This window comes from Coniophora puteana (assembly GCF_000271625.1).
Source record: "Coniophora puteana RWD-64-598 SS2 unplaced genomic scaffold CONPUscaffold_8, whole genome shotgun sequence".
NCBI classification, from domain to species: domain Eukaryota; kingdom Fungi; phylum Basidiomycota; class Agaricomycetes; order Boletales; family Coniophoraceae; genus Coniophora; species Coniophora puteana.
The window spans coordinates 719394-746331 of NW_006913060.1; the positions used below are offsets into that span (position 1 = coordinate 719394).

General features: G+C 54.1%; 8 protein-coding genes across 8 annotated transcripts; 3 read left to right on the top strand and 5 right to left on the bottom strand.

Annotated features, from left to right (window-relative positions):
* Positions 1 to 803: 803 nt before the first annotated feature.
* CONPUDRAFT_106332 (inosine guanosine and) lies at positions 804 to 2331 on the bottom strand. The gene is made up of 6 exons (XM_007771856.1): positions 2044 to 2331; positions 1903 to 1978; positions 1705 to 1790; positions 1607 to 1654; positions 1153 to 1556; positions 804 to 1100 (listed from the first exon to the last, which is right to left on the bottom strand). The coding sequence occupies exons 1-6, from the start codon at positions 2252 to 2254 to the stop codon at positions 960 to 962; spliced, it is 966 nt and encodes a 321-aa protein (XP_007770046.1). The 5' UTR covers positions 2255 to 2331; the 3' UTR covers positions 804 to 959.
* Positions 2332 to 2503: 172 nt separating this feature from the next.
* CONPUDRAFT_126084 (RTA1-domain-containing protein) lies at positions 2504 to 4689 on the bottom strand. The gene is made up of 5 exons (XM_007771857.1): positions 4490 to 4689; positions 3475 to 4422; positions 3206 to 3422; positions 2853 to 3153; positions 2504 to 2793 (listed from the first exon to the last, which is right to left on the bottom strand). Exons 2-5 carry the CDS (start codon positions 3750 to 3752, stop codon positions 2660 to 2662), a joined length of 930 nt encoding a protein of 309 aa, XP_007770047.1. The 5' UTR covers positions 3753 to 4422; positions 4490 to 4689; the 3' UTR covers positions 2504 to 2659.
* Positions 4690 to 5288: 599 nt separating this feature from the next.
* CONPUDRAFT_166405 (uncharacterized protein) lies at positions 5289 to 7097 on the bottom strand. Its single transcript, XM_007771858.1, has 4 exons — positions 6560 to 7097; positions 6317 to 6497; positions 6049 to 6262; positions 5289 to 6000 (listed from the first exon to the last, which is right to left on the bottom strand). Exons 3-4 carry the CDS (start codon positions 6232 to 6234, stop codon positions 5452 to 5454), a joined length of 735 nt encoding a protein of 244 aa, XP_007770048.1. The 5' UTR covers positions 6235 to 6262; positions 6317 to 6497; positions 6560 to 7097; the 3' UTR covers positions 5289 to 5451.
* An 895-nt stretch (positions 7098 to 7992) lies between these two features.
* On the top strand, positions 7993 to 11604 carry CONPUDRAFT_144878 (uncharacterized protein; the record flags this gene model as incomplete). The annotated part of the gene is made up of 4 exons (XM_007771859.1): positions 7993 to 8450; positions 8522 to 9465; positions 9516 to 11343; positions 11406 to 11604. The coding sequence occupies 3 exons, from the start codon at positions 7993 to 7995 to the stop codon at positions 11207 to 11209; spliced, it is 3096 nt and encodes a 1031-aa protein (XP_007770049.1). The 3' UTR covers positions 11210 to 11343; positions 11406 to 11604.
* A 3107-nt stretch (positions 11605 to 14711) lies between these two features.
* Positions 14712 to 17060, top strand: CONPUDRAFT_137955 (acyl-CoA dehydrogenase NM domain-like protein; the record flags this gene model as incomplete). The annotated part of the gene is made up of 8 exons (XM_007771860.1): positions 14712 to 14835; positions 14887 to 15088; positions 15141 to 15260; positions 15313 to 15462; positions 15521 to 16037; positions 16090 to 16132; positions 16195 to 16206; positions 16275 to 17060. The coding sequence occupies 8 exons, from the start codon at positions 14712 to 14714 to the stop codon at positions 16790 to 16792; spliced, it is 1686 nt and encodes a 561-aa protein (XP_007770050.1). The 3' UTR covers positions 16793 to 17060.
* A 2779-nt stretch (positions 17061 to 19839) lies between these two features.
* Positions 19840 to 22668, bottom strand: CONPUDRAFT_83031 (Pkinase-domain-containing protein). Its single transcript, XM_007771861.1, has 12 exons — positions 22491 to 22668; positions 22146 to 22274; positions 21780 to 21857; positions 21629 to 21717; positions 21480 to 21553; positions 21285 to 21421; positions 21202 to 21229; positions 21092 to 21154; positions 20957 to 21034; positions 20817 to 20906; positions 20633 to 20749; positions 19840 to 20579 (listed from the first exon to the last, which is right to left on the bottom strand). Exons 1-12 carry the CDS (start codon positions 22524 to 22526, stop codon positions 20164 to 20166), a joined length of 1335 nt encoding a protein of 444 aa, XP_007770051.1. The 5' UTR covers positions 22527 to 22668; the 3' UTR covers positions 19840 to 20163.
* A 1156-nt stretch (positions 22669 to 23824) lies between these two features.
* Positions 23825 to 24792, bottom strand: CONPUDRAFT_166409 (uncharacterized protein; the record flags this gene model as incomplete). The annotated part of the gene is made up of 1 exon (XM_007771862.1): positions 23825 to 24792. The coding sequence occupies one exon, from the start codon at positions 24790 to 24792 to the stop codon at positions 24160 to 24162; it is 633 nt and encodes a 210-aa protein (XP_007770052.1). The 3' UTR covers positions 23825 to 24159.
* A 730-nt stretch (positions 24793 to 25522) lies between these two features.
* Positions 25523 to 26055, top strand: CONPUDRAFT_166410 (uncharacterized protein; the record flags this gene model as incomplete). The annotated part of the gene is made up of 1 exon (XM_007771863.1): positions 25523 to 26055. Exon 1 carries the CDS (start codon positions 25561 to 25563, stop codon positions 26053 to 26055), a length of 495 nt encoding a protein of 164 aa, XP_007770053.1. The 5' UTR covers positions 25523 to 25560.
* Positions 26056 to 26938: the final 883 nt, after the last annotated feature.

Genomic DNA, 26938 nt, shown 5'->3' on the forward strand with positions numbered 1-26938 from the left:
CCGGGTACAGGATCGTCACCTCGAAACAGACTGGGCAAGTGCAGGTACCGTTGTCGAGGACCTCCAGAGGCGGCAAGAAGATCCACCCGCTCATGGTGTTGCTAGATAGTGGCCGACAATCGAGAACAAGAGGTGTGTGTGGCGAAGCCTAGGTGTGGACGTAGTAGTAGAGAGAGGAAAGGATCGACGGAGAAGAATGAGAGGAAACAAAGAGGGAGAGAGGAAAGGATCGAGGGAGAAAAACGAGAGGAAACGAAGACGCGGACGGGCAGAGAATGACATTTATATTTGGTCCAAGGACGAATGCCTGGGGAGACTGATATGTACATTGGTATTCAGACTACTATCTAAAGCGCGACGCGAAGAGCCACGTGAATTGATTTTGTGGGCCTACACGCCGTCACATTGATTTGCGCGTCATCGTTTGTGCCGACACCCGCCGACACGCCGACACGCCGATACACCGCCGATACGCCGACACTAGTTGTTCGGGATTCCCCATCGACCTCGGTCGGCCGAGGCTGTTACTGAGCAAAGCACTGAGGAGAGATAGCCCCGTATGTTGCAGTCTAACCCGCAGGCCACGAACAAGTACTCGAGACCGCCATTCATCCTACGCAACCTTGGCGCAACCGTTCCAGACGGAAGCGGCCGTCTCGATCGGTCGGTAACATGTGCATCAAAATGCGGGGCAAAAGCTTCCGTTGGAAGTCATTCGAGGTCATTCGTGTCGAAGCAACAACGACCGACTTATCTGATCAAGGTCAACATAACACGAAAGGGTGTGCAGCAGGGGTTGAGCAGGAAGGGCAAATGGTCGAACTTCACCACCCAAACTTGTATTTATACACCAAGGACACCACTTTGCGGCGCTATAATACATGGAAGTATCGAGATCCTCAAGCTCCGTTGAGAAGACTTCTGGTCACACAGACGCGCAGAACTGAATTGCCAACAGTTCACGAGGACTGCTGAGCGATGAGCTCAATAATCCTCTCCACAAGACCTCGCATATCCTCGGCTTTCTGCCCGCCGACGGCGAGCACCTCCTCATGAGACGCAGCCCCAACCGTCTCCACCTTCACCGAGCGTCCAGCAAGCTGCGTTGTGACGATGAGTTTTATGCCTCGGCATCCGATAGCGTAGACGCACCTCCGCTTCTACTTCAGCACGGATATCTCTGTACTTCTCGGGTATGACGACCATGTTGGTCACCAAGCTGAGCACGAGCACGTTCATCTTCTCCTCCCGAGCAGCGATAACATCCGGAACCGTGCTCATGCCCACGACGTCTCCGCCCGCCGATCTAAGCAAGCGGCCTTCGGCGGGTGTCTCATACGCTGGTCCTGCAACCCAGGAATACGTGCCCTCGACCAACGCGTCCATCCCCAGCTTCGGAAGCTGGTGCGCTGCTAGGAACGCGAGGCGGCGAAGGGCTGGAGAGTAGGCATCGGATAAAGGGAGGAAGCGAGGGTATTCTGGCGATCGGACTGGGCCGAATGATGGGTTCAACCCAGTGAGGTTCGGCATGCCAAGGTGGTCACGAACAACCACAACTATAGAGAGACTTCAGAGGAAGGAACCGATCGCTGCTCATGGATCTCACCCTTTCCCACTGGGATTTGCGGGTTGAGCGAGCCAGCCGCATTAGTGACTGCGATTGGTGAATACCGAGGCGAGTGGTCCGAGATAATCCGTACTCACTGATAATGTTCTTGACTCCAAGCTTGGACATTACTCGAATGGGGTAGCCCACAACATCAGAGTGGTGGCCCTCATATAGATGGAATCTGGATCAACGTCAAGTTACTGAGCCATAACCTGCAGAACCGGATGAAGACAAACTAAGCAAATCACATATAAGCATTACGCACAAAGAGGTAAAGCGAGACACATTTCACCCGTCCAAGCATGGCCACCACAGGGATGTTCTGCTCTCCAACCATCCCGAACGCGAGGGCGCTCGAATGCCCAACGACTGCACCGAGGTCGTAGATATGAGGGAGTCAATTGCGATCTCACAATGCATAGGGCAATCCTTACTTGAGCTTTCGCCGAATCCTTTTAACTTCGAGTAAGGGACGTGTACAACGGGTTCTTTAAACTCCTTCGCCAGTGTGCTGAGTCCTGATCCGCACACAATACCGACAACTGGCTTTAGTAACCGCTCATCGGTAACATACTGCTTGAGTTGTCCGATAGTCTCGTCCAGCATGACAAGGAGTGGGTATTCAGAGTGCTGTTGTTCAGCCATGTTTCCCGTCGAAGGCGTCTGATGGATGGTATCAGCAGCACGATGGGGAAGCTATGAGATAGCTGCAAGGACAAGAGGGTAGGCGCGATGCGCGCGTCAATCTAGCGGTTGTCCGGAGTCCGGAGTCCGGATTTCGGAGCTTGCTTGAGCTACTGAGGCCCCTATCTTAGTTCCCCTTCCATGGACTTACATACATAGATTACTAAGTCCGCGTCACACAGGCCTTAGTTTTATTTGGAATATTATCCAGCGCATCTATCATTGGGCTGTGTATCGATGTACGTGATCGCAATAAGTACCGTAGAAGATACTGTCCCAAGAGCGATCAGGAAACAAGCCGACTACTCAAGCACGGGAGTGGCTTGATAGCCCACGGCCGTCGGGCCTCTGCTACCAAAAAGCAGGCTAGAGGCTGCCGAACGTCTCAGTGGACTCGTTGTTCTGGCGATAGCGGTACAGCAACGGCATGACCAAGTAACCGGGGTGGAAAATGTTGAGCGTGTACATGCCCAACGTGACCATGCCACCGTCTAGGACGTCTAGAAGAAGTCAATGGTTAACAATATGTTATTGATAGAAGAGGGTCTGCGAGACGTACTGAAGTAGACCTGGGTGGCGATGATACGGCCGTTCCATCCGTCGGTAAGTTCTATCGTGCGGTACACAGCACGAATGAAGAGACAGGTAGTGCTGAAGGCCATGGCGTAGCAGGCAATCTTCATGCGGGGATCCATAGCACCGATGCTGTAAGCGCCCTTGGGCTTCTCCATGTCGCTATGCACCTTCTTGTGGAAGGGCTTGTCGAATGCATAGCGGTAAAAGAACTCCGCGGCAGTGATGATGAAGAGCGTGATGGCGATCATTTGCAGGATGATACCAACGAGCATGATAGTGCCACCCTAAATGCAGATCAGACACGATGAAACGCCAAGTCCTGGAAAGAATACACACAGTGGTAGGATCTTCACCATTACCAGCGGCCATACCAGCAACGGCACCGCCCGCACCCTGAATGGACAGAGAGATCGCATCGCTAGTGACGAAGACGATCATGTACATGCGGGGAGAAAACCTGCTGAAACGGGGACCAAGAGTCTTGATGATGTACTCAAGGATAACAAAATTGGCCGCGATCAAGGGAGTAGGACCGGTGATGGTGGAGGAGATTCTGATTTTGATGTTAGAAGGCACTTAAACTAGGAAAATAAGATGAAACGTACTGAATCTCGAACGGGATCAGAGCACGAGGATTCCCGCTGGAATACAGACGTGCACCCCAACCAACGAGCTCCGCGGTACCGCAGAAGACAGCGGTTGGGAGAATCCACCAGAGGCGGTACTTCCAGGCTTGGAAGAGGTGGACAACCGTCGAAATCGCAAAGAGCGTGACAAATAGGATTCCGACGCTGCGGTCAGGGACGTAGTCGTAAGGCCCGATGCCGGTGTTGCCTCCGGATGCGAGGATATGAGGAAGGGGGAGAGAAACGTTCGTCGCCATTAGAGAATATGTATTCGTGAGCGTGGAGGAGTGTGGAGGCTAGGGAGGATCGTTCTTGTTAGGTCAGTTGGTTATTTCGTTCGTTAACCTGCGCTACCGGAGCACAAGGGATTAGGAGGAAAGTAAAGAAAGACGGGGGACTTTGATAAGAACGAAAAGCCTCTGCACGACCAGCGAATGCAAAGAAAGGATGAACGGCGATGACTGGCACCCACAACTTTCTTGTCATGAACGCAGTGGGGTTATATACCTTTGGGCCTCCCCCGTTCAAAACGGGCAGTGCGATCAGCCAAGCTTCAAAGTACGTACGTCGTCAAGGCGCGGATGCTGATGCCATCATGGCATAAGGGTTGGGGCCGCTCATTGAGAAGCGCGCTGTGGTGTGCGCTGAAACACACCAGCTCCGGTCATCATCGGTGCGCGTTTCAGTAACACAGAGGATAAAGCTAGACAGAAACCTATTGAATATGCTTTCAGCTGGTGAATTCAAGCAACGCTCCGAGTCAAGAAACTTGCTTGAATGCGCACTGAGTCTTGTGCTTTGCACAGGTCAAAAGGGAGGCGCAAAACGAAGGGTGCCGATATGGCGTAGCGCGCGAGCGCCGCTGTGGAGCCAAGGGTGTATTGCGGTCGATTTGGACAATGATTGCAGAGATGAGAAAATGGTAAGCTGCGGTAAGTTATCCAAAAGGGTCAGCCTTGTGTTCTGAAGGGCAGATAGCTCGGCGAAGATCCACCTTTTACTCTAGCCAAATAAGTCGCAATCGAGACAGCAGGGCTACTTTTTGCCTTCAGCGGGGTCCACTGCCTCACTGCACATCAACGATCCTCAAGGAGGCTATGTAAATTTGGGGTAGCCAAGAAAGTCACCGCGAAGAGATACGATGGCTCTTGTATCGCAATACCATTGCGACGCAGTGCATTACGATACAGTAACATGGGTGATACTCCAAGATGATGTTGGTGAAGCTCAAGGTGTGAGAAGTCCGGACCAGCACCCGCGGCGAATGTCAAAGCTCTCTCAACCACACAGCCACCACGACTGGTTGTTTGCATTCCACTCTGACAGGCTTCCCATCACATCATGGTTGGCGGTGTCCGTGACGTTGCAGCACCGAGCGCTTAGTATGCGTTTCTCCATATGCCATGAGACTTTGTCGGGGAAAACGTCGAAGACGTACTAGAGAGGCTGTGGGCTCAAGGTACTATAAGTAAATGGCACCTTCAAAGTTAGAAGAGCCGCGTCCTACCTTGCAACTCTCCGGCCACTGCCAGCCGCTGTCAGCGGACGTGACTTTACCGGATCCTGCCATAGCTTTACTAGCCAATCGATCGTCCATCGATCGTCCCTTCACAACCTCGCGGGCCGTGACCAAGTCCTCAGGAGGTTTTCTTTTTTCGAGTTTTCCAGACGTAGAATTGAGTACCGCATAAACGTGCTGACCCTATTCAGAGCGATCATGAAATGTGCGCGATGGTGAAGCATTCCAGCGAGAAATTCGATATTGCATTGATTTGCGGCGCAAAACCCGGGAGGCAGATAATAGATATGAGCAAACGCGACGATAGGGATATAGGGATATAATCGTGGAGATCTAGGTAAGATGTGATGGAATGAGTGTATAACGACAAGTGCAATGAATAAATACGAGACAATGCTTGAGTCCGACAAATAATGATAGGCAAGAATTAACGGGGGTTAGAATATACCTGGAACCAGTCTAAACGGTACTCGCTCCGCGTACTCCTCCCACTCAATGCTGAAGCGATCGAAGAGGAACCCGTCCTCTACGTGTACGCGCTTTTGTATCTTGAGGCTGAACATCACATTGGTTGCTGCCCATGCTAAGGCGATGAGTGCCCCGGACCACGTCTGTAAGAACCCTGAGGCACGAAGCCACGAGCCCTCGCTCAAGTTCATGATGCAGATGCCCAAGATGCTGAGATACCATCCCGTGTAACTCGGATGCCGGACAATCGAGTATGGTCCGTGAGTCACGAGTTGATGGTCTTTCCTCAGGGCTAGTTGGAACATAAAGTTCTGACCCATGACGAGGAAGCACCAGATGCGTGTGGCGGTGCCTAAAAGCGTAACTGAGACGCCAAGAAGGAAAGCAGCAGGTGGGCGGGAAATGAAGGTGTTGGCGTCATATCGGAGGAGAGACGTAAGTTGGGTGGAATATTCAGGGGGATATCGAGAGAGTAGCACGACAGCTATTTCGATAAGACTTGGTAACATCGCCGCATACTGCTACTTTCAGCAAAATCGAAAATGACGGGATAGCTGACGATATACCTTAGTTGCAGGCGTTAGGAACGCAATCCGGAACCAGTCCAATGTTGATGACGGTGTCTTCACGATCTCTGATCGCTCTGGGGGAGGCGACGGGGGAGTGAGGGAGACGTAGAACGCGAAGGTAGCGGCCAGCTCAAGGCCAAGCTTGAACCAAGTAAAGCATGAGAGCGTCAGGGCGGAATCCATCGTCGTATGGGTGCGAGGGCGAGTCCTACTGATCGGTTATATATACGACCGGCGCCCGTCAAGGATGGGTAAGTAAGCTTACCTTATGTTGCTAAGCAAAGGGAGTGCCTTTCGCAAGCTTTCGGATGCTCACACCGTGGTCCCTTTCAGGCGACTATCACATAGGCACCCGTTTGCCAAATGAAAGGTCCATGTCCGGTCCTATTCTCGGCCCAGTCCCCTCTCGCGTTCCGCCTTCAAAAAACTTTTGCGTCGTTGTTCATCTGGTTGCATATCACGTTAGCACGAGTCGTGCAACGGATCGGAAGAAAAGATCCAGACGTACAACACGTCGACCAGGACTAGTAATTGTTGTTGTCTAAGAGCTTTTGCCCTCGGACATGTCCACGTCGCTTGAAGCAAAACTCCGGAGATAGACAGGGTCACAACTGATGTTGGTCCCTCCCCTGATGTCCTCGTCGTAGACAAGTCACGTGAGACCAACACCTTGCAAAAAGATTCTTCTCGAGATTTGCAAAGTGTCGCATCAGGGGAAGTACCATGTGGTTGTACATCAGAGCGGTCCCGTTACTCCATTGCATCCCTTATGAGAGTGCCTGGAAAATGTATCCCCTAAATGAACCACTCGAGATTCGAGTGCCCAGAGGCCAGTTTGCTATCGAGAGTGGAGGCAAGCGGTCCTCGCCTCGTGGGAGGTAAGGCGTTAGTAGCCTTACCAAATTGCAAGATATCTTAATGAAAAAAGTTTTCGCCCCATCGCAGGACGCCAGCGCTTCGCGGTTACGGTCCCGGCCGCAATGAATGTCGTTCTTGAGAACATCGTAGAAGCTTCAGTTGTCGCATCGGGGACACGAGTACAAACCATTTCTATTGGGAAGGCCTTGTTGATGCTGACTGTAATATAAACACAGGTATTGATTGCGTGCCTGCTAAGTAGGCGTTGCAAGTTTCCTCCTTGACTCTTAGGGACCTGTTTGCGTTAATCTGCGCTATCCAACAGTCTCCGACCGGATGCTGATCTTGGGAGATCCATCTTACCTGCTTTCCAGGTCAGACGAAACGGCTGGTCCGAACAGCTCGGTGGCGGACTCTTAATAGTGTTTTGTGAACACCTTGAGGCTTATGTATGGTGTTGTGTCTTTGTTATTAGTGGTTCGAGTTCTTTCCCCAGTAGGCTAGTGGTGCCCGCGGTCCGGGTAACGCAAGAATATTAATCAAGTCGTTAGCTATAGATTAGGGAGACGTTTATTACCAGTCCCAATCTTTTGGTGTCAGTGAATCAAAGAAGAGGCACTGTATGCAGCACGGTCTGGTTGGCGGGTTCAGGCAGAGATGTGATTCACTTGAAGACGCGTTCAAACTTGGGTGACGTCGCGGATATCCAGCCCCCATAAAAGCGGGGAACTTACATAAAAGCAAGACTACACGTGATAACGGCGCGGTTTACGCGCCCTGTCGTTGTTGACGCCGCCATCCTCGCGATAATCCTCACCTCCCGAGTAGATCATTTCCTTGCTTTCAACACCCGTAAACGTCTATTCTGCACAACCGGGAGGACCTCACAAGCAAAGGGAGGTTGGAATGAACAACGTTCTGAATCATGGCACCGTCTGACGAAGGCTCGCCACTCTATGGCGCACGGCTCTAGCCGACGTCGGTTGTACGTACACACTAACCCAAAACACAGGGCCAATTTAAGTCAACCTCCGTCGACCAAGTCTGCTCTTTCCTCAGTCGACAACAGCACATTTCACCGAGATGTTGCTGCGGCTCATCCCTCCCTCTCCCCAGCCGACTGTCCTCTACACACTGGGCTTTGCCCAATCGCTACCTCTCCCTTTACCTCGCGCGTGGTCGGCTCAGCATCAGCTCCTTACCTCCGTCCTTGCCTTGCCTGCGCCGGTCTCTATCCATGCTCTCGATAGGTCTGCTTCGTTGGTCGCGCTTGCTCACGATGTCAGCTTAGATGTTGCTGCCCTTGAAGTGAGGGTCACGTTTGTGGATGGACGTCTTGTTACTCTTCCTATGGAAGATGGGCTTGTGCGTATGCTGGAAAATGTTATGGCCGACGTCCGGCGGTCTTCGGGTGATAATTGCAGCGACGCGGACACGAACGAAGAAGAATGCAGCACGCGGAGCAGCTCCCCCACCGCATCACCACTTACGATCTTCAAGAAGCACAAGCGTCAACGTTCTCTTCTGTTGTCTCTGATTTCGTACGTGACATATACCCTATGCTTGCCCCGTTCTTCTTTCAATGGGGTTTCGATTGATGGTTCCTGCCTAGTAGTGCCATCCCAAGAGTTATACTTGGCCCGCCTACACGTCCGGCTACACCTCAACCTCCGAGCTCACCAACGACGCCGACAACACCAACGCGCTCGTCTACCCCTTCTTCCCTATCTAAACCCGCTGTACTTCCTCCGCGCCCCTCGGACCCAGACGAGAACATGGACGCTAGCGCTCTCCGCCGGCGTGCACGTTCAACGCTCGTTGACGCTTGGAGAAGGCATGTGCAATCCGCCATTGTCTCTGGCTTTTCCGAAGAGCGAGCGCAACTCGTTTCCTTTCCCAATGCAGGCTATATTGAGTGGGTAGTACGCGGCAGGATGGACGAAGTCCTTATCCAGATGGCACAGCTTCGGACCGAAGGCCGCAAGTTCTGGTTGGAACAGCGGTCGAGACACAACGCTTCTGCAGGTCGAGAGCGCGAGGCACCCCCTCGCCTGATCACGTCCGCGTCTCCTGTTGATATCGCCAACAAGAAACGCAGCAAAAGTGTGCGTGTGGAGGAGACGAAAGTTCCTCCTCGCGAGCGCGCCAGGGCCAAATCGCGAAACCGCATACCGTCGCCCTTCCCGCGCGACGCGGATTCGGATGACTGGGGTATCAAAGATGGACGTTCGGGCTCAGAGGAAGTACGCGCGATGCAGTCGCCGTCTCCTCCTCTTACCGCACCCGACGACATGGCTGACCTTCTGACGTATGATTTCGAACTGGAGCTACCGGCAACTGGAGAGGGGGATGATTTCAGTCACGACGACTACAAGCTCGAGGTTGTGGACCCTTTCCGTCTCCAAAGGTCAAGCCCGAGGGATGCTAGGAAGCAGAAACTCAAGCAGCGGTGGGAGATTGGATACACCGGGACTTGTGTATGCCTTTGTACTGAAGAAGGAGCGTGTGGATTGGTATGCGAGGATGACCGCGAGTGTCAGTGTGGAAGTGAGGATGGTGCGTCACGGTTTCATCCTAGACTGGTCTTGTTTTCAATACTACTCCAGCCTCCACGTCGTGCGTGGATAAGCGGTCTTCCCTCGACTCCTCTGAAAGTGAGACGTCGGTTAAGACGCCCCCTGACGAAGGCAACGGTGTACCTATTCCTCTGCCTCTTCCCGCACATCTCGCGAGGGCCAAGAAGGCTTTCAAACGCAGCTTTTCCAAGCACGGAACCAGCAGCTCGCCTCGTACACCTGGGAAATTCTGCCAAGTCAAACTCCCCACTCACCTCGCGACTCGCTATAGCATGCTTACAGGGCAGCTGTCCAGCCTCCGCAACGCCCTGATTGTCATTCGCATCCGCGCCGAGGAGGAAGCCTGGCAGATCGTCCGGCCATCCGTCGTTAATAGGTACGATCCACTCTGCGGCGAATGCGCGCGAAAACAGCCAGTGACGTACACAACGGAATTTTCAATGACCCCTACGCTGATGGATCTCGAAGAACGGGCTCGTCGGCGCGCCTGGAGCAATGGTATTACCATGGATGCCTATAGGGTTGCGCACCGGATCGCAGACATCCGTTTGGTCACGAAAGAATCTGGCCCACCGAAGCCTCCTCCCGGGCTTGATGCATGTGGACCGCCGTCTTATGACGAAGCCATTGCACGCTCTCCGCCTTCCTTGCGTCCAATTCAGCCGCGAGGCATCGAGATGGGCGTCCCGATTGCTAGCTCCCCCCTCACCTGCTACATGTGGAATGCTGAAGACCTCGCAGCAGAGGGCTACACGCTTGATTACGACGACGTAGAAGATGATGATGCTCGAGACATTGGTAGCCGCTTTATCGTCGAAGACGTCGCGGTCAAGCGCGAGCGTAAGAGCTTGCGCCGCACAAGCAGCCGCCCTCAGCTATTCACCGTCTGTGAGGAAACTGCCTCGGACACTGAGACTGAATGTCAGCTCCCCTCTTCCGAAACCCGAACTTGCTCTTCCCCCGAACGCGAACCAGGCGAGATAGGCGCGACTTTTGCAACTACCGCAATGGAGTTCCCTCACGACGCCTTCGATGAAGATGATCTGGAGAACGGAGGATACCTTAACTCGTCGGACGATCCGATCCATTCATCGCCGCCGCCGCCCATTACCGAATGTCGTATTGACGAGGAGCGTGATGACGGCCCATTCTCAAGCTATACTCCTGCTCAAAACTCGACTTCGGCACGTATACATGGGGGGTCGTCGACACCTGATCTGACCAGTCTTTCAAGCCCTGCCCTCCCAGTATATAGGCCCACTCCGATTACTCCGAAGTCCGCGGACGAGCTCCCCGGTCGCCTGGATGCTTCGGCTCTTCTTTTCCAGCCTCTGAGTCAGTTTGCATCCGAGCCAGGTTCCACCGCCGACGACACAGGTGCACCTGCTCGCCGTGTTCCCTCTACCGCGTCTTCAGGTCGCCGCGATCGCATTCATTCACTACCTATAGCGTTCAAGCCCTCCTCGAATGCTCACGATCTCTCCCGCGAGTACGCTCTCCCTCCGCCTGAGTGTTCTTCTGACGATCCTGCCACTGCCTTTACAACTGATGTCGCACCGGTGCCTACCTTTCCGTACGCACACATGCAGGTCCACCACAAGAAAGACGGGCAGGACAGGCACCGCCGATCAGAGGAGGGTTCCCTAGTCCCCGACGGCGATGACATCTCCTTAGGGCTCGACATCGCTCTCGGACGCGCCGAAGAGGGCCAAGCCGAATGGTAATTAACGACTCGATATGACTCGAAGCAAAACCTCGCATCGCGCACTACGTGTTCCAATGCGTGGCCGGCAACGATATCCGTCCCGGCCCCTAGATGTACATATTTTTCTTGCATTTGCATAGCACCCCAATAATCGTAGGCACTCCTTTGCTCGCTGTTTATGGAGAGCTGAAGACTGACTATTATCATTTTCTTAGGCCAAACACTCATTTACATAATCCAGGACCTCGCACTCATTGCCGCATTCATCTGCTTCCATAATGCCCCCTTCACGTACAGACATTGACTCGGCATATCTAGACTGCATTTACATTGACGATCACTACCATCATTGTTTGGACGCACGACGCATCTCCCATCCTTTCCTTCTACGACTTACATTCTCGCCGCTGGCTTAGCTTCGGCATCTGTGTATACTTTATAAGTCGCTCGCCATCGTCTTGCTGTTGACTCGCCTAATCATGTCGCGTGGCCATGTTTATCACGCTGCGCTCTCGGTCATGTCACTTGCAATACGTTGATTAATATCAGTTTCATGCACGGAGTGGACTGTGTCCGAATAACTGACGAAGAATCTGCGTTTGTACATGTTACATGTTTCTGTGTCAAATACATTAATACACCCCTACGCGACCGCAGAGTTGAGGTACTACTCGTACCTAGCGCGTCACTCCGTATGCGGTACTCCCCCTCCTGGTATCTAAAACTTGTGTTTCTAGCGCCTCCGAGTCCAGCTTGGTCAAGCCCCTTGTATATGATCCTCAGTCCCTCATAGTGCTCCGGATTTATTGAAGTGAGATGATTGGGACCGGCATATGACGTTTCGCATCCCAGGGTGGCTCGAGCGTCGACAACACTGGGTTTCGTCATGTTTGATAGCAACAGTCCAGAAATCTTCTTACACCAAGGTAGCGTAGCATCGGAGGTGCACTCTGGCGCACCGGGAGGATCGTGCAGAGCCCCTCGGAGATTTTCTAGCTAACATTATTGCCAACAGTACTCCACACCACAAACGCGTCAAGTACCGCGAGGGAGGAGTCCGAGTCGGATCTGCACGGTGCACACACCCACCGAAGTACTCGGGCTCGCAGATCATCGCAGCGGATATGATGCCCGGATGACTCGCAGTGCTTGCACCAAATCGGATCCTACGTTGAACGTTGAACATTGACCGTTTGAGAGGAGATGCGGCTGCCACCTGCTGCACTCCGCTGCAGCATTCAAGTTGGCATCAACTGTTCAAGATTCTCAGCACCAATGACGTTGACGTCGTTGATGTGGTGCTATCGTTATGACCGCCGTCCGACAGTGGTACACCAAGGCTTTTTCTAGACAGTCCACTTCCCAAATGGATGTTGGAGCGAGCGTAGGCGATGTCGAGGGGGTTTTCGAAGGGCATCATGGTCGGCGCCGTCGATGGGTGTACAAAGGGAATCGAGCGGCGAGTAACGCCGTTATGGTCCATCCCAGTCTCGAAGTCCACTTACTGCTAGTACCTGGTCGTTGCTCCTCGGAGCCACCTTTGCCATAATTGCCAGGCCCGGACCGATCGTGTTACCTCTGTATTTAATATTTTCAAGATGCCCACCACCAGGTGGAGCTCCCAGAAGACGATCAAGTGAGATTCTTCCAAAATCAGGCTGTCTAGATCAGTGTCATCAACCAAGGTGCTCGTACGGTGGAGGAGTCGAGGGTAAATGTCTCAACACCATGGATGAAGCCTATGAATTCGTAAACGATGCGCAACGACGACTCCACCCCGCGGACACGGTCTCCGTCTGCTAACATGGATCACGACCAGTAGGGCCGCCAAACCGAAGGAATGTCGGCGCGGACGTACCCATAGAGATAGTTCTCAGATGGATAGCCCTTGAATAATTACTGGCTCGAAAAGGAATTCGAAATGTCGAAGAGGTGGCGATCGGAGGGGACGAAAAGGCAGGGTTCCAAAGCAGTAGAGCAAGTCCAACTGCACGAGGTTTGACACATGTGGCAGAACTCGGCGTCCGCACACCGAACACGTCCGAGTAGTGGCGAATCGGGCTCAGCCCAGTGACGTCAAAACCAAGAATGAGGCCTGCATGCCTGATCACGAAAGTGCCAAGCGGGGTACGAGGTCAACGCACGTATATGTCATTTGTCCACGCTTCCTTCATCTAAGGAGCAGCGCAATTGGGCCATACCAAGGAAGATGTTTGAGTAAACGCAGGTCGACAGACACCCGGTGCTGAGTGAACACGCACAGCTGCTACCCTATTCGCTCCCGGCCTCCGTCGTCTCGTCACACAATTTTCATCCGCATGGTGAAGGTAAAAATTGGACATTATTGCTGTGCCCTGATAGCATCCATCGACATCGGATAGTGCGTAGCATAATTCATCCTGCATAATTGACGTCGCGTATGGGGCGATGCTCACAACTCTTGCGCGGATGTACAACATATGCGATGAGCCTATTTGGTGGTAAACGAGTGCCGAAACGGGTTGATAGTAGAGGGCGATAAGAGACGTACGAACGCAAAGTCCGACCGAGCACAGTGACCCTGGAGCTGTCAGCGCCCAAGAAGAAGCGAGTCTCGGGACGTCGGATAGTAGTCCTCCGCTCGGAGAAGCCAGATCTACATCCAGTGCTCCGTGCGTCGCCGGTGGGGGGGCTGGGGACCCAAGATGTTTTTGTCGTCGGCCACAAAGCGGTTCCGGCAAGTACGGACACATGAGCGCGAAGTGTGCGAGAATCTATTCATACGTCCCGCATTCTGGAGCGAGTTTGGGTTGAATCTCACAAAGAGGCGCTCGTTCCGGGCGGAGATCGCGTCGTGCAAAGATCTTTTATGTTGTATGGTGTTCTAGATCTCGAAACATAAGCATGGTAGGGACGACGGTGAACGAGCTTCTTTTTCTTCTCGTGGACAGAATGAGATTGACCGGGAGACTCTATCGATTATTGCCGGGCAAGCAGGTGCCAAATATAAGGGAGGCGTCATCCTAAACTAATTTCCGCTCCGACAGCCCGACAGAGCCCGACTCGTGGTCGTATTCGATGTACAAGTTTGACTTCGGTTGATTCGCGTAGTCGGTCCGCCGAGAGATGGAACGTTATTCGGTTCATGAGGATCTTGTCATAAGGACGTCCACAAAGCGGCCGCGGAGGCAGAAAGAAGAGAGCTTGCAGTGTTTAGAGAGCTGTACGGCGCCGCGCGGGGGAGGCGATTAAGGCTGATAAAGGGTGGTAACGCAGCAGGATGACAGTGGTACGAGTGACGATCAGCCAGGCACGATCCTCGATTTGGAAGAGAAGGAGAGTAAGATTTCCTAAAAGCGGAATGAGCGGCAACGGCCCATCTGATCGCCCGGTTAACGCCACAGCATGGCAGGGCGTGGCCTCGTTTCCTCCGAGCATCAAAACATGGAGTCACTGCATCGTACTCGCTCGTCACCAAGTGACGCACCTATATAATTTGCCACTGCTTCTGTCATGCGGTATCGCTCATATACCCCTCTCCCATGAAGTCTGCTACAGTGGCCCTTGCTCAGTCCGACCTCTTCCAGACACGCTCCGAGCTCCTCACCCGTGCTGCTCGCGTAGATCTTGCATACGACAGGGCAAAAGCTATAGCAGACACCATAGGTACGTCGTTAACGTCTACACCTTCCGTGGTGCTGACGCGACCGTTGTCAGGACTTAGCTTCAACGATATCCTTAACCTCACGCCCAAGTTTTGGGAGACTCACCTTGACCCAATCTTTGCTTCCGATGCTGCTGCGACCACTTTGCTCACTATCCAGTACAACTTGGTCGCTGGTACCCTTGCAAAGTTCGCCGCCTCGGACCGGCCAGAACTCATTCCCTTGGTGCAGGACATCATCGCGTATAGAAAAATGTGAGTCTCCATCAGCCCTGCTCGTTGTCCTCACTGCTCACTACGACCTCAGTGGCCAGTTCTGCCTCACCGAACTCGGGCGGGGCCTAGACATTTATAGAATGAAGACCATCGCGACGCTTCTCCCATCAGGGGAGTTCGACCTTCATACACCAACACTCAACGATGCCAAGTACGTGTAGCCCACACCTTGTGGTCTTTCTGTGCTGATAAACAAAACTCAGATTCATGCCGCCCACTGTGCCTATCAAAGGCATCCCATGCATAGCTGTCGTCTTCGCCAAGCTCGTCGTCGACGGCGAAGACCGCGGACCGCGTCCCTTCCTTGTCCCACTCAATGACGGATACTCGATGTGCAAAGGCGTGACGTCCAGGTACGCATCATCATCGACCTGCTTCCGTCGGAGCAGCGCCCTGACAGCCATCTGCCAGACTTCTCCCTCCGCGCGGCGGCTCCACACCCGTCAACCACGCGCTCACCTCCTTCACGCACGTCCGCCTGCCCCCGTCCGCGCTCCTCGGCCAGCTCGCCAAGCCCGAGAGCACGCACGCCGAGTTCATGTCCCAGATCTGGCGCGTCGCCGTCGGCACGCTCTCCCTCTCCTCCCCGACCATCATCGCCCTCCAGGTCGCGTCCTTCGTCGCCGGCAAGTACTTCCAGCGGCGGCACGTCACCGGCCCGATGGGCTCGCCCATGCCCATCATCGCGTTCCGCACACAGCAGCAACCCCTGTTTACCGCGATCGCGCAGTCGTACGCGCTGCGCGCGATGTATCGATGGGCGATGCCGATTTTTACGGACCAGACGATCGACGTACGGGCGCGGCATGGTGTGGCCACGTGCTGCAAGGCTGTCATGGTCCAGCACGCGCAGGCGGCGAACATTGCGCTGTCTGAGCGTCTTGGGGCGCAGGGTCTTTTCGAGTATAACCGGATATCGCTGAACTGGGTGCGTTCGTGACCTTTCTTTACCGTTTGACAAGGTCAAACGTGTCTTACAGAACGAGATACGCGGGATGACGATCGCCGAAGGCGACGTGCTCGGTAAGTCATTGCACGATTGACTATTAATGGACCTCGTTTGCTCATGACCTCATGTTCTTCAGGACTATCAATGCGTACGTTCAAGTCAATCGTCACTTCCCAAAACCATCCTAACCTGTGACGCATGACGTCTCACCAACAGATCTCGTCACCGACCTGCTCATGCAAAAGTACTCCATGCCCGAACCCGCTGACCCTTCCTCGCTTCTCGCGCAGCACGAATCCGCGCTCTTCGAAGATGCTCTAAACGCGTGCACCTCCGCGCCCGACTTCATCCAGGGCTACATGTCGCACGTGCAGCCGAACGCACAGCGCATGACGGAGGCCATGGGCTGCCGCATGGCGTACGAGGCCGCGCGCGCGCAGGGCGTGCCCGCGTGCCTCGCGGACCTCTACCTCGTCGCCGCGCTCAAGCTCGACGCGGCGTGGTACGCCGAGAAGGGCGTGCTCGCGCGCGCGACGCTCGACGATATGGAGCGCAGCGCGCTCGATGCGGCGATGCCGCGCCTGAACGAGTTTCTCGACGATATGGGCGTCGAGCCGTATGTTACGAGCCCGGTCGTCTCGGACGACGCGTGGTCGAGCTTTGCGCACTCGTTGCCTGCGTACACGCACCGGCCGGTGCAGGAATCGTTTGAGCTGGAGCGCGCTAGACTATAGATTCTGTGATTCCTGTTTTCCTTTGTTCGCTTTTTCGTTTATTTTGCAGATGTTTTGGATGCTTTCAGGATAAATAATGTTATTTCAGACGCTACACAAAGGTCCACCACAGTATGTATCACCACGCAGTACCACCCACTCCTTTCTTCACTTCCTCCGTTACATAGTCATCTTGCTTCCCTCCCTTTGGACTTTTCAGCTTTTCATTAGATGTACATGATACCCGCGTAATTCATTTACCACCCATCATCGAATAACTTATTACCGCATCACACACTTTCTCTGACTATTCCTTCCTTTGAAATGGTCATCAACGTTGTAATTATCTGGTGTGTTCTTGAGCTTATCTTACACAACCTCTCCATGCAGTCCATATGGGCATGCGGGCTCATTGCCATCACAGACTCCGGGAGTTGATATCGCCTTTAAACTTCCTCCGGCGAGTCGCTCGCCGAATGGCAAACCGGTGAGCTCATATTGGATCTTGACCGTGACGTCGGCGGACTGCGACTGCGGTCCGTGATGCCTCCGAGTGAGGACATGCGTAAGCTGGATCATCAGCGCAATAATATTATTTATATGATGACGTCGGCGATATTTCGCAAGATCACTCACTCCGGCTTTATGCACAGAAAAAAGTCATCGCAGCCTCGAGAGCTGTGCTTGATGCCAATGAACATGTCGATATGCACGCACAGGCTCAGACTGGTCTAGTGCCGAGTGATGAGTCCTGAGTGAGTCGACCAGATCATTACTCCGAGTCCGACCAGCCCCCGCACGTGTGTACGGACTGAGGTTGGAAGATTAATAATCCTCCGCCACTGTCACTCAAGTTCCTGGAAGGTGCGATCATCATGATCGCCACTGAGCGACTTGATCGCCAAAATGATCGGTGTCAGAAGCTAAAATAACCATTTGACATGCCGTTGTTAAACCAACCAGGGCCAGTACTGCCTGCCCTATGTAGTGGAAACGCCCATATCGCGGTGGCGTGCCTCGGTTCTCTCACTGGAAGGAGGTACATCACAGAAAGTGCGGCCGGACAATCGACCACTGTGGCCGTTGTCAGAACCGGGTTGACCTTATCATGCATTCTGAGAGATTACATTCGTATACGAGCTCTTGTAGAATATATCGGAAGTCTGCAGAATTCGAATCGCGTCTGCAAGGCGCTGTGAAGTTCATGCTCGAATTGTAACGCAATGTGAACTTTGTCTAAATGGGGTGTCGTTTGACAAGGCATCAAGTTAGCTTGTCATTATCACTCTATCTATGTCGCTGCCTTGCCAGAACCGTGTATGTTTGACAAGACTACTCACACACCAACAACGGGCTTGTACGCGCTGGCGCACTACTCCGGGCTGAGGTTAGGGTTAGTAACCCACAAATGAACAACTCATGTTTCTGACAGCGTGTGAGGTGGGTTTTGGTTTTTGGGGCCAAATACAACATGTGCTGTAAAAGGGAAGCCGCCCAGAACAAGTGTTCTGCCCAAGAGCGTTTTCCTGTATGTGTGACAGCACATATGGAGCGAAGAAACAACAGGGACTCGAAATTAAAGAGATAATTGACAGCGTCGCGAATTCAATTTCAGACTCCGAGGACAAATACGGCAACTCCCCTATATTCTACTTGCGCGACCATCCAAAATCAACCACACAACACAAGCCAATATATATACTGTATAGCGTAGATTCATTATCCCAGAATGTCTGAATGCAGAAGACAGCTCATGACGGTTCGGGAGGTTCGGGAGAAGCAAGAGAACCAGAGAAGCGGGAACGGGTGAAAGGACAAAAGGGCGTAGAAGAAGCAGAAGGACTTTGGAATGCCAGAGTTTCTGGTACTTAAGAGACGGGCATCTCTCGCCTGACTTCGTCTCACCGCCAACCTTCTCCCCGCCATGATGCACCACCCTCTTGCCACCTGTCACCTATTATTATTATCACTATTATTATTATGTTATGTGCATTTCTTGCGCGCTTAGTCATGTACACCTCGCTTTGTATGGGCCTTATGCTCACCTCCGCTTTGTGTACTCCCTTGCATTGTCAGCGGCTACCCTCTGGGTACCCTTCTCTTAGTAATCACGTATTATTGCTGTCGTACATTAGTCGGGTTCAAGTATGATATGACAATGCATGACAATAAGAAGTGTGCTATAATCGTAATTTTTGGCTCATAAGAGGTGTGATTAATATATGGCCACTGTACTCATGACGTTGCACCCAGACACAGTCACTATGCCACCTACAAGGGCCACAGTGCCTGTAAGCAGACCCAGCCTTGTAACATCACTCGGGTGTTGACACGGTCGCTTCAACTTCTGTCAAATCCTCCTCATCTTGTCAAAGTTGAAGCTGCTTTGTTTGACTTGTGAGGTACCCTAAGTTACTCCGGCTGCTGTGACCCTTGTAAGCAATTATGGACCTTATTGTTGGCATGTAAGCCCAGCGCACTTTTAGTGATGTATCCACTGGCAGAGGTATCCACAGTTGCCCAATACTCGGTCGGATGAATAATTGGCTCGGGCTCTGGGTTCGGTCCTGAACTTGAAGAAGCTGAGCTGGAAGCGTAAACCTCCTCGAGTGAGGTCGACTGTCATCTGCAGCTGGTGCCGTGCTCCTGGTGCACGGTGTCACGGGCATGTCGGACAATATTGTTTGTGCAGATCTCCAGCCTGCGGGTCTTGAAGCCAGCACTCGCGTCCCGCGGCCCCGCGTCACGGTCTCGTAAAAACTGGAAGTCATGAGCAATTTAAACCGCTACGTAGGTATCTGCAGTCCATATCAGCCAAAAATTCTTCACAATGTGCATACGTGACGTCGGTTGGTGATATATGATATCTGACCGTTCTGACGGCGAGATACAAATGCCTGGCGTCATCTTCGAGAAGGATACCGGCGCCTATTGCTCTGTCCTCTGTCCTCCGCGGATCGCCGTACTACTCATTAAAATATTAAACGCCGACGCACGGACCCGTACGTCCTTGAGTGCCTATCTCAATTCCATATCAACAACAAGGTGCAGCTGCGCAGGACAACATTCAAGTGGCAATAAACATAAAGCACGTAGGGTACCGATAGCTAGACCAGCAAGCAATATATATGTGATGGCGAAAGCGTAGTATGCATACATACATGTACAACCAAGAGACTCAAAAGACCAAGTCCAGTTAACGAAGCGGGTCAACGTCCCTTTCTCGCCTTCTTCTTCTCCTCCTCCTCCTCCTTATCAACATTGGCGATTACATCCACACGCACCCCCTTTCCAACGGTGATATACTCCCACTTCCCGCCCCTCCAAGAAACCCTTAAGAAAAGGACAAGCCGAAGACGACCGGCACACAACACCAGCGCCGACGCCGTCACTCACGTGCTCCGCGCCTTCTGGTCCTTCGCCTCGAGGCTCACCTTCTGCAGCTCTTCCGCGACACCCTCACGCGGGCTCGACTGCGCATCCTCGCTCGCCTTCTTCCCCGGCGGCGTCTGCCCGTCAAACGAGCGCAGCGTCTTATCCGTCTCGCTCGGATTGTCGATCGAGATATCGTCCACGCGCTTCGCCTCCTTCGCCTCCGAGTGCGTCCGCGAGTGCGCTTGTTGGTGGTGGTGGCCGCTCCCGTCCGCGTTGTGGTGGTACGCGACGTGCATGTCCTCCATCACCTCCTTCTCCGACTCCTGCTTGTAGTTGTACACCTCCTCGTTCAGCCGCTGCGCCTCCGGCGACATGTGGTGCGCCAGCGTCGACATGCGCTTCATCGCCATCATGCCCAGCACGGCTTTGCGGACTGCGGGAACGCGTCAGCGAGTCACGCGTCGATGATGGCGATAGACAACTCACAGGTCTTGCGCGCATCGAACGCCTTTCTGACGTGCGGCAACAGATCCTTCGGCTGGCCCGTCTCGTTCTCGACGAAGTGGGGCTGCTCGGCGGTGAGCCATGGGTGGTTGAGACAGTCTGCGAGCACATAACAAAAAAGGGGGTCTTCAGTTGCCCATCGACTCCTCACAACACGAGGACGCACCTTCCGCAGTAGGCCGTGACTGCGGGTCAATGGTGAGACACTCCGAGACAAAGTCTTTGGCAGTCTTGGACACGTTCTCCCAGTATTCCTCTGGTATACGTTAGCAACGGGGGTACAGGAAACGTTAGCTGAGGACATACCCGGCTCAAACTTGAAGTCCCCAGCAAGGATAGCTTCCATCTCCAAGCGCTGGTTCTCGCGATCGAACGGCGTGTAACCTAAAATAGAGTCAAAGCATCAGACAGAACACGAAACAAGGGGGTCATGATCCGTACCGGCGAGAAGGAAGTACGCGATAACGCCCATAGCCCACACATCGACGGGCTTCCCGTGGCCGGCTACACACTCGTTAGCAACAACGCAGACTCAAACCTGATAGACGTACTCTTCTTGAAAATCTCAGGGGCCATATACTATGGTATGTCTGATGAGTACATTACCGCACGTCAAATCAGAGCCTACACTCACCCCTGGCGTTCCACAGATCTCAGTCAGCTGGCTGAGCTTGTTCTCTGGCATAACGCGGCTCAGGCCAAAGTCGGCGATCATGATCTGCTCCGTCTTCTCAGGTTTTGAGCGGAAGAGCAAGTTCTCGGGCTTGAGGTCTGCAACGCGTCGGGTCAGCGACAAGCGGCGAGGTGCGCAATGGCGGGAGCGACGAACCCCGGTGGACGATGCCGCAGTCGTGGATGTACTTGACTGCGCGGAAGATGTTGCGGACGAGCTCGGCGGCGTCGCTGTGTGGATGTGGAGATATGAGCACGGAGGTGTGGTGGGTATGCATATAGCGTGGTGTGGCGCGGCGCACTTACGCTTCCGTGTACTGGCCCCTAGCGCAGATGCTATCAAACAGCTCACCGCCCGTGCACAGGTCGAAGCAGAGGTAGAGGTTATGCGACGTCTGTGGCAAACGTGAGTGATCCTAAGCGCCGGTGTGGTGCACGTACGTGGCGGGCAACGCACCTCGAAATAGTCATGCAGCGTGACAATGTTGGGATGACCGCTCGATATTCTCTTCAGAACCGCGATCTCATTCCGGACCTGCAGAGGGAACGGTATCAGCATCGGCGCAAGTTTCGCGTTTCATTCGAGGAAGCAGCACGAGAAGGGGGACAAAGGGAGATAGCCTGAGAATGGCCTCGTATCCATCACAGCCCCTATGATAGATTATCTCGCCCATCGACCCTCGCGATCACGACCGAGACGCCCGTCGAGAAACGAGACACGTTTCGGGCATGCCCTTTGCCACGGCGTCTACAGCTCCCCGCAGGATGCTGCGCGGTGTACGGGCGGGGGGAGGTAGGGGCCAAGGTGAGAAAAGGAACATACCATGTACTCCCGGCCCTCCATGAGCTTCTTGTTGATGACCTTGCAGGCAAAGTACTCGCCGGTTTTGATGTGGATGGCCTCCTTGACGATGGCATAAGTGCCACTACCAAGCGTTCGCCCGGTGCGATACTACATGGGCGGGGCGCAGCGATCCGTTAGGATTTACAATAGATGCCGTCGGGGCCACGTCGTGGGGCGGGGGTGTCATTAGATGATCGCGGATCGCGAATGGGGGGCGTAGACGGGAATGTTCCAAAGGAAAAATGAGAAAAAGGCAAAAAAGAAGAAGCGAGGGCGGTCAGTGTCTCTATATCGGGCGAAAGCCAAGGAGAGGCGTCGACTGACCTGGCAGGGCACGGTGGTGGACTGGGCAGGCGCCATCGGCAGCGGAAAAGGGGGCGGAGCGGGCTAAATGGAGCGGATAAGAGAGAGAGATTGTGAGCAGCGATCGCGTCCCGAGTGCAGACAGCAAAAGAGAGTCGGGGCGATGGTCGCGAAGGAGGTCGATAGGGAAAAGGAGCACGGAGGATGTCAGATGCCGGCGTACAACCAGACGATCTCGTGTTACCACCAAAGACACTCACCTGCTGCAGCCCACCCACGGCGTTTGCCGCACCTATTATCTCGTCTGCTGCCGGTGGCGGTACAACAACTCCTTGAATCGACCCCGGCCCGCTCGAGCACCCCGCTGCGCTGCCCCCTCCCCCAACGAGCGGCGGTGTCTTCGAGTCCACAGAAGCCCCCTTGGCGGTCAGGAACGACGAGCTCTTCACAGACGACGCTTTCGACTCGCGCTCGTGTCGCTGTTTCCGCTCCTTGACGTGCTGGCTGACGTTTTGCCCCATCGTTCAACTTGCCTAAACGAGCGTTTGTGCACACACTGAGCTGGAAGAGCACAGAGAACAGAAAGACGAATACCCTTGCTTCTGGCGTGCAAGGGCTTTGTACGTAGTGGTACTGGACAGAGGAACGGGGACGCTGGAGAGCCGAATGCGGATAAGGGTTGGACGGTTGTACAGGCCGTGCTGTCAGTGCGTGCCCTCCACTGGAAGGGTTACTGCCTCTTCGGCTTACGTACACTGCCACCCTTCAACCGGGCGCTAAGCCACTTATTACCTCTCGACAATCACACCAGCGGACTCCAAGCTTCCATACTTCACTTCACCCCTGTGATTCCTCCGCTGCGGTTTCGATGCACAAGGCTGTTCGCACCGTCCACATCGGCGTTGCAGCATCGACCCTATCCTTTACCGGCTGCGCAGATCGGCGAAGGTGGACGCAGGGCCAGGGTGGACGCCCACTCTGACGGTGTTTCAAAATGTTTCAGGTTTTGGCTCTTTTCTAATGATGTGCCTACATCCGTCTCGTTTTGTGACGGGCGATAGTAAGTAGTTACAAGGCTCTGCTCCTTCCATCTGTTGCGCCCACAAAATGTGCAGTAGCGAGTGATAAGTAGCTGCAAAGTTTGATGAACAGTCCGGTACGGTAGAGATGATGTATATCATCGCGTGCCCACAACGCTCGCAACGAAAAAAAAACATCAGACGTCTTCATCTCCGAGCGATTCACAGCATCTCCACAACACTCATACTCAAATTCACTCAATCACACATCAGACAAATGTTTGTTTCAAAGCACTTCAGCAGAAGCACACGAAATCAATTTTGACCTTTGAGAGCGCAAGAAACCCGAACCGAACAAACTTGTGTACAGTAGAGTAATCCGACAATATTTAGTAAATAACGTAGGAACCAAGTGAGGAAGGGAAAAGGGAAAAGAAGCGAGGTATAGAGAAAGAAGAAAGAAGAGACAAGAGGACTGCGTAAACCTAAGATGCAAGATGAGAGGTGCAACGGCAACAATGAACAAAAGATCCAAAGAAAGCAAAGAGAATAAGAAGAAAAGGCGGGCACGCGCGTCAGGTGATACGCGTGCTGTAGTATTTTACATCATCGTACAACGTCGCCTTTCTCTTTTGCAGCCATCATCGTCCAGGAGGCAGAGCGTGAACCCCTCAGAGCGGCGGAATCTGCGTGCCAGTCGCCTTGCCGAGGGCAAGGAGCAGCACCTCCCACGCGGTGATGAGCACCTCCCAGAGCTTATCGTCGCTCGTGCCGAGCGCGCACGCGTTCCGCCAGACAGCGTTCACGCGGTGCAGGTGCGCGAGCACCGACACGGCGGTGACCTTCTGGCCTGCCGCCGCCTCCGAGCCCGCTGGGCGCAGCTTCGCGGGGAGCAGGCCGGCGGGGACGAGCGACGAGAGGAGGTGGTCGCGCCGCCGGGTGTATAGGAAGGTGGAGAGGATGGGGAACGTCTCTGGGCTGGGGATGCACAGCGGGAGCACGGGCAGGTCGAGCGTCTCGACAGCGCCGTCTACACCCGAGTGTGGGCTCGAGGGGGCAGAGGACAGCGAGGTGGGGGGGAAGACGGGGAGGTTGGCGCAGTGCGCGGCGAGGATGATGTCGTGTGCGGGGAGGAGGGTAATTTTGCGTGAGGAGGCACACGCAGGGCCCGACGAAGACGGGTACACGGCGAGCATGTGGGTGGGCTTGTTGGGCGTTGAGCAGGTCATGCGGGCCTTGATGCGCCGAGGGAGAGCACCTGCAGTTGGGAGAGCGGGATGTGTGCTGGAGAGAACCCGGAGCATACTGTGGAGGGTGGATGGTCAGCGGCTGGTAGGTGGATGGATGGAGATGTAAAACTGACTCAGGTCCTTCGCACTCGAGGCCTTCGCGGATGTACTTGCGACGCTCACGGCGCCAGTATTGGATTCCCACCTCCTGGGGCTGTGTATGGCACTATAGACAAAGCAATCAACGCGTCAAGCCAGGCAGGCGGGAGCGTTTGTCATGGCAAGCGGGATGTGACGTTGTTATGGATCCATGTGTATGCCGTGCTTTTTTCGGGTGGATTGGCCGCCCAAGAAGTCAACCGATCATTGTCCTTTGCATCCGGACAAAAGGGAAACAAGGGGCAGAAGAGCGGGGCAAGGGCGATTGGTGTTGGGGCGACAAACAAGGTAATTGCGGGATGGATTGGTGTGGGTGTATGTGGGTGTTTGGTCGTATGGGTGCGGTGATTTTTCCTGTAAGAGGAAGGAGAGGGACCCATCCGCACCTACGCATACTATTTGTGGTAATTGTGGGAGGCGGATTGCTTTCGATCCAGGTGCAATCGAGCTCGGCGGGGAGAGGTATAAGAATGACGGTGACCATGGCCCAAGGGCCTTCCCCCCAGCAAGAGCCCCCCCGCTTTTCCCCTGCAAGCCCCCTCTCACTCAGCTCCCCTCTCCGACACAAAGCCCGCCCTCCGCGACCCGCTTTCGTGCCTCTTCACCCAGCTGCCTCTCTTCACCTCCTTCACCCACACACCACATCAGCCACTCTCACATAGCACTCACCTGCTATAATCACCAATGGCCCCACGCTTCAACGTCGAGAACATGCCTCCCACCCGTGTCCCCCTTGCCCCCGTCTCGCGCTCCACGCGCAAGCTCAAGTCGTCCCACTCCAACCCCTTCATCTCATCCATCAAGGTCAAGCACAACGGCATCCACGCAGCCCGCCGGCGCTCGCGCCCCGTTCGTCCGACGTGCCCCAAGCAGACCCCCGTCTCCCACACCCAGTGCATCGATGTTGAGATGCGGGATGGGAGTCAGTCTGCAGGCGCGGGTCCATCGACCCACCACGTCAAGCTCCCCCGCACGCTCATCCGCCCCGACTTCAATGCGATTTCGCGGGATGCGATCGAAGCTGTTGCCTGCCACCTCGCGGATGTACCCGTCGGTGGCGAAGATCCGCCCGCGCTAGTAATAGGCCTACTGTTTACTCGCTCGCCGTCGCCTCGTCCTCGGCTATGCTCAATAGCCTACCCAGTCTTGTCCATGTTTTCTTTGTCCTCTCGTCTCTGAAGCGATTCTGCGAGCCGCCCATCACGCGGCCTACGCAAGGCTATTGTCAGCGTTGACTGCTCAATGAAGCGTTGCGCGGCACAATATCAATATCCGGAATTAAAGAGGCATGACTCGGACACAAGGTAAGCGACGATCCTTTGTTCTTCGGCTCTCGTGCTTTGTCTTCTTCATGCCTGATGGCCTACATCCCGTCTAAGGCGGGGCCGTGTCCAAATTGTGGACGTGTAGCATCAACAAGAGACAAACGACCTGTGTCACCTTAGCCGTCAACTTTGTTGACAGCTATGGGTGCTGTTACCATCGATGAACAGCCCGCACTGACCCTTCTTTGGCGCTTCGTAGCTTAGCGTGTCGCCTAGCTCGCGGCATGGTTGCTTTGTGAATGCTTGACTCCATGTTTGCATACTCCGCTGCCCTAAGGCCTGAACATGTGGTGACTGATACTTCAATAGACCACACCCACACGAACAATGCCGATATCATTTGGATCTCGCTGTCGTACTGTCCCAGTCCTTTTCATCGCGATATGCTTTGCTTTCTTTGTCACCGATTGTCACCATCAAGCGTGGAATGTAACGCTTTACAGCTGCAGCGCAGAATGGACCTACAAACGACCTTATGCTCTTCCGTGAATGAGTGCGTGTTCTGGCTGGCCTGACCGGTTTCAGTGTCCTTCGTTTAGTCCGTTCTCTATGCCATCCCCCTCTGCACATACCATTGCGCACGTCCTCGAAGCGCAAGCCGTTGAGTTGCTTTGTGAACCAAAGTGATTCACCGCACACGTGCTCAGGGCGAAAACATGCCAGCCGCGCATTCATGTTTCCTCGCTTGCTAGCGGACATGAGTTTCGCTTCAGAAACAGTCTCGGGGCTGAGGGTCG

Coding starts and splice junctions, on each gene's coding strand:
- CONPUDRAFT_126084 (XM_007771857.1), bottom strand. CDS start 3,752: ATGGCGACGAACGTTTCTCTCCCCCTTCCTCATATCCTCGCATCCGGA. Junction 3,423..3,474: donor CTGATCCCGTTCGAGATTCA/GTACGTTTCATC, acceptor CATCAAAATCAG/AATCTCCTCCACCATCACCG. Junction 3,154..3,205: donor ATGGTGAAGATCCTACCACT/GTGTGTATTCTT, acceptor ATCTGCATTTAG/GGTGGCACTATCATGCTCGT.
- CONPUDRAFT_83031 (XM_007771861.1), bottom strand. CDS start 22,526: ATGGCGCCTGCCCAGTCCACCACCGTGCCCTGCCAG. Junction 21,858..22,145: donor TGGAGGGCCGGGAGTACATG/GTATGTTCCTTT, acceptor TTCCCTCTGCAG/GTCCGGAATGAGATCGCGGT. Junction 21,230..21,284: donor AGATCTGTGGAACGCCAGGG/GTGAGTGTAGGC, acceptor GACATACCATAG/TATATGGCCCCTGAGATTTT.
- CONPUDRAFT_166405 (XM_007771858.1), bottom strand. CDS start 6,234: ATGGATTCCGCCCTGACGCTCTCATGCTTTACTTGGTTCAAGCTTGGC. Junction 6,001..6,048: donor TCCTAACGCCTGCAACTAAG/GTATATCGTCAG, acceptor TGAAAGTAGCAG/TATGCGGCGATGTTACCAAG.
- CONPUDRAFT_106332 (XM_007771856.1), bottom strand. CDS start 2,254: ATGGCTGAACAACAGCACTCTGAATACCCACTCCTTGTCATGCTGGAC. Junction 1,979..2,043: donor AGGATTCGGCGAAAGCTCAA/GTAAGGATTGCC, acceptor ACCTCGGTGCAG/TCGTTGGGCATTCGAGCGCC. Junction 1,557..1,606: donor GCAAATCCCAGTGGGAAAGG/GTGAGATCCATG, acceptor GTCTCTCTATAG/TTGTGGTTGTTCGTGACCAC.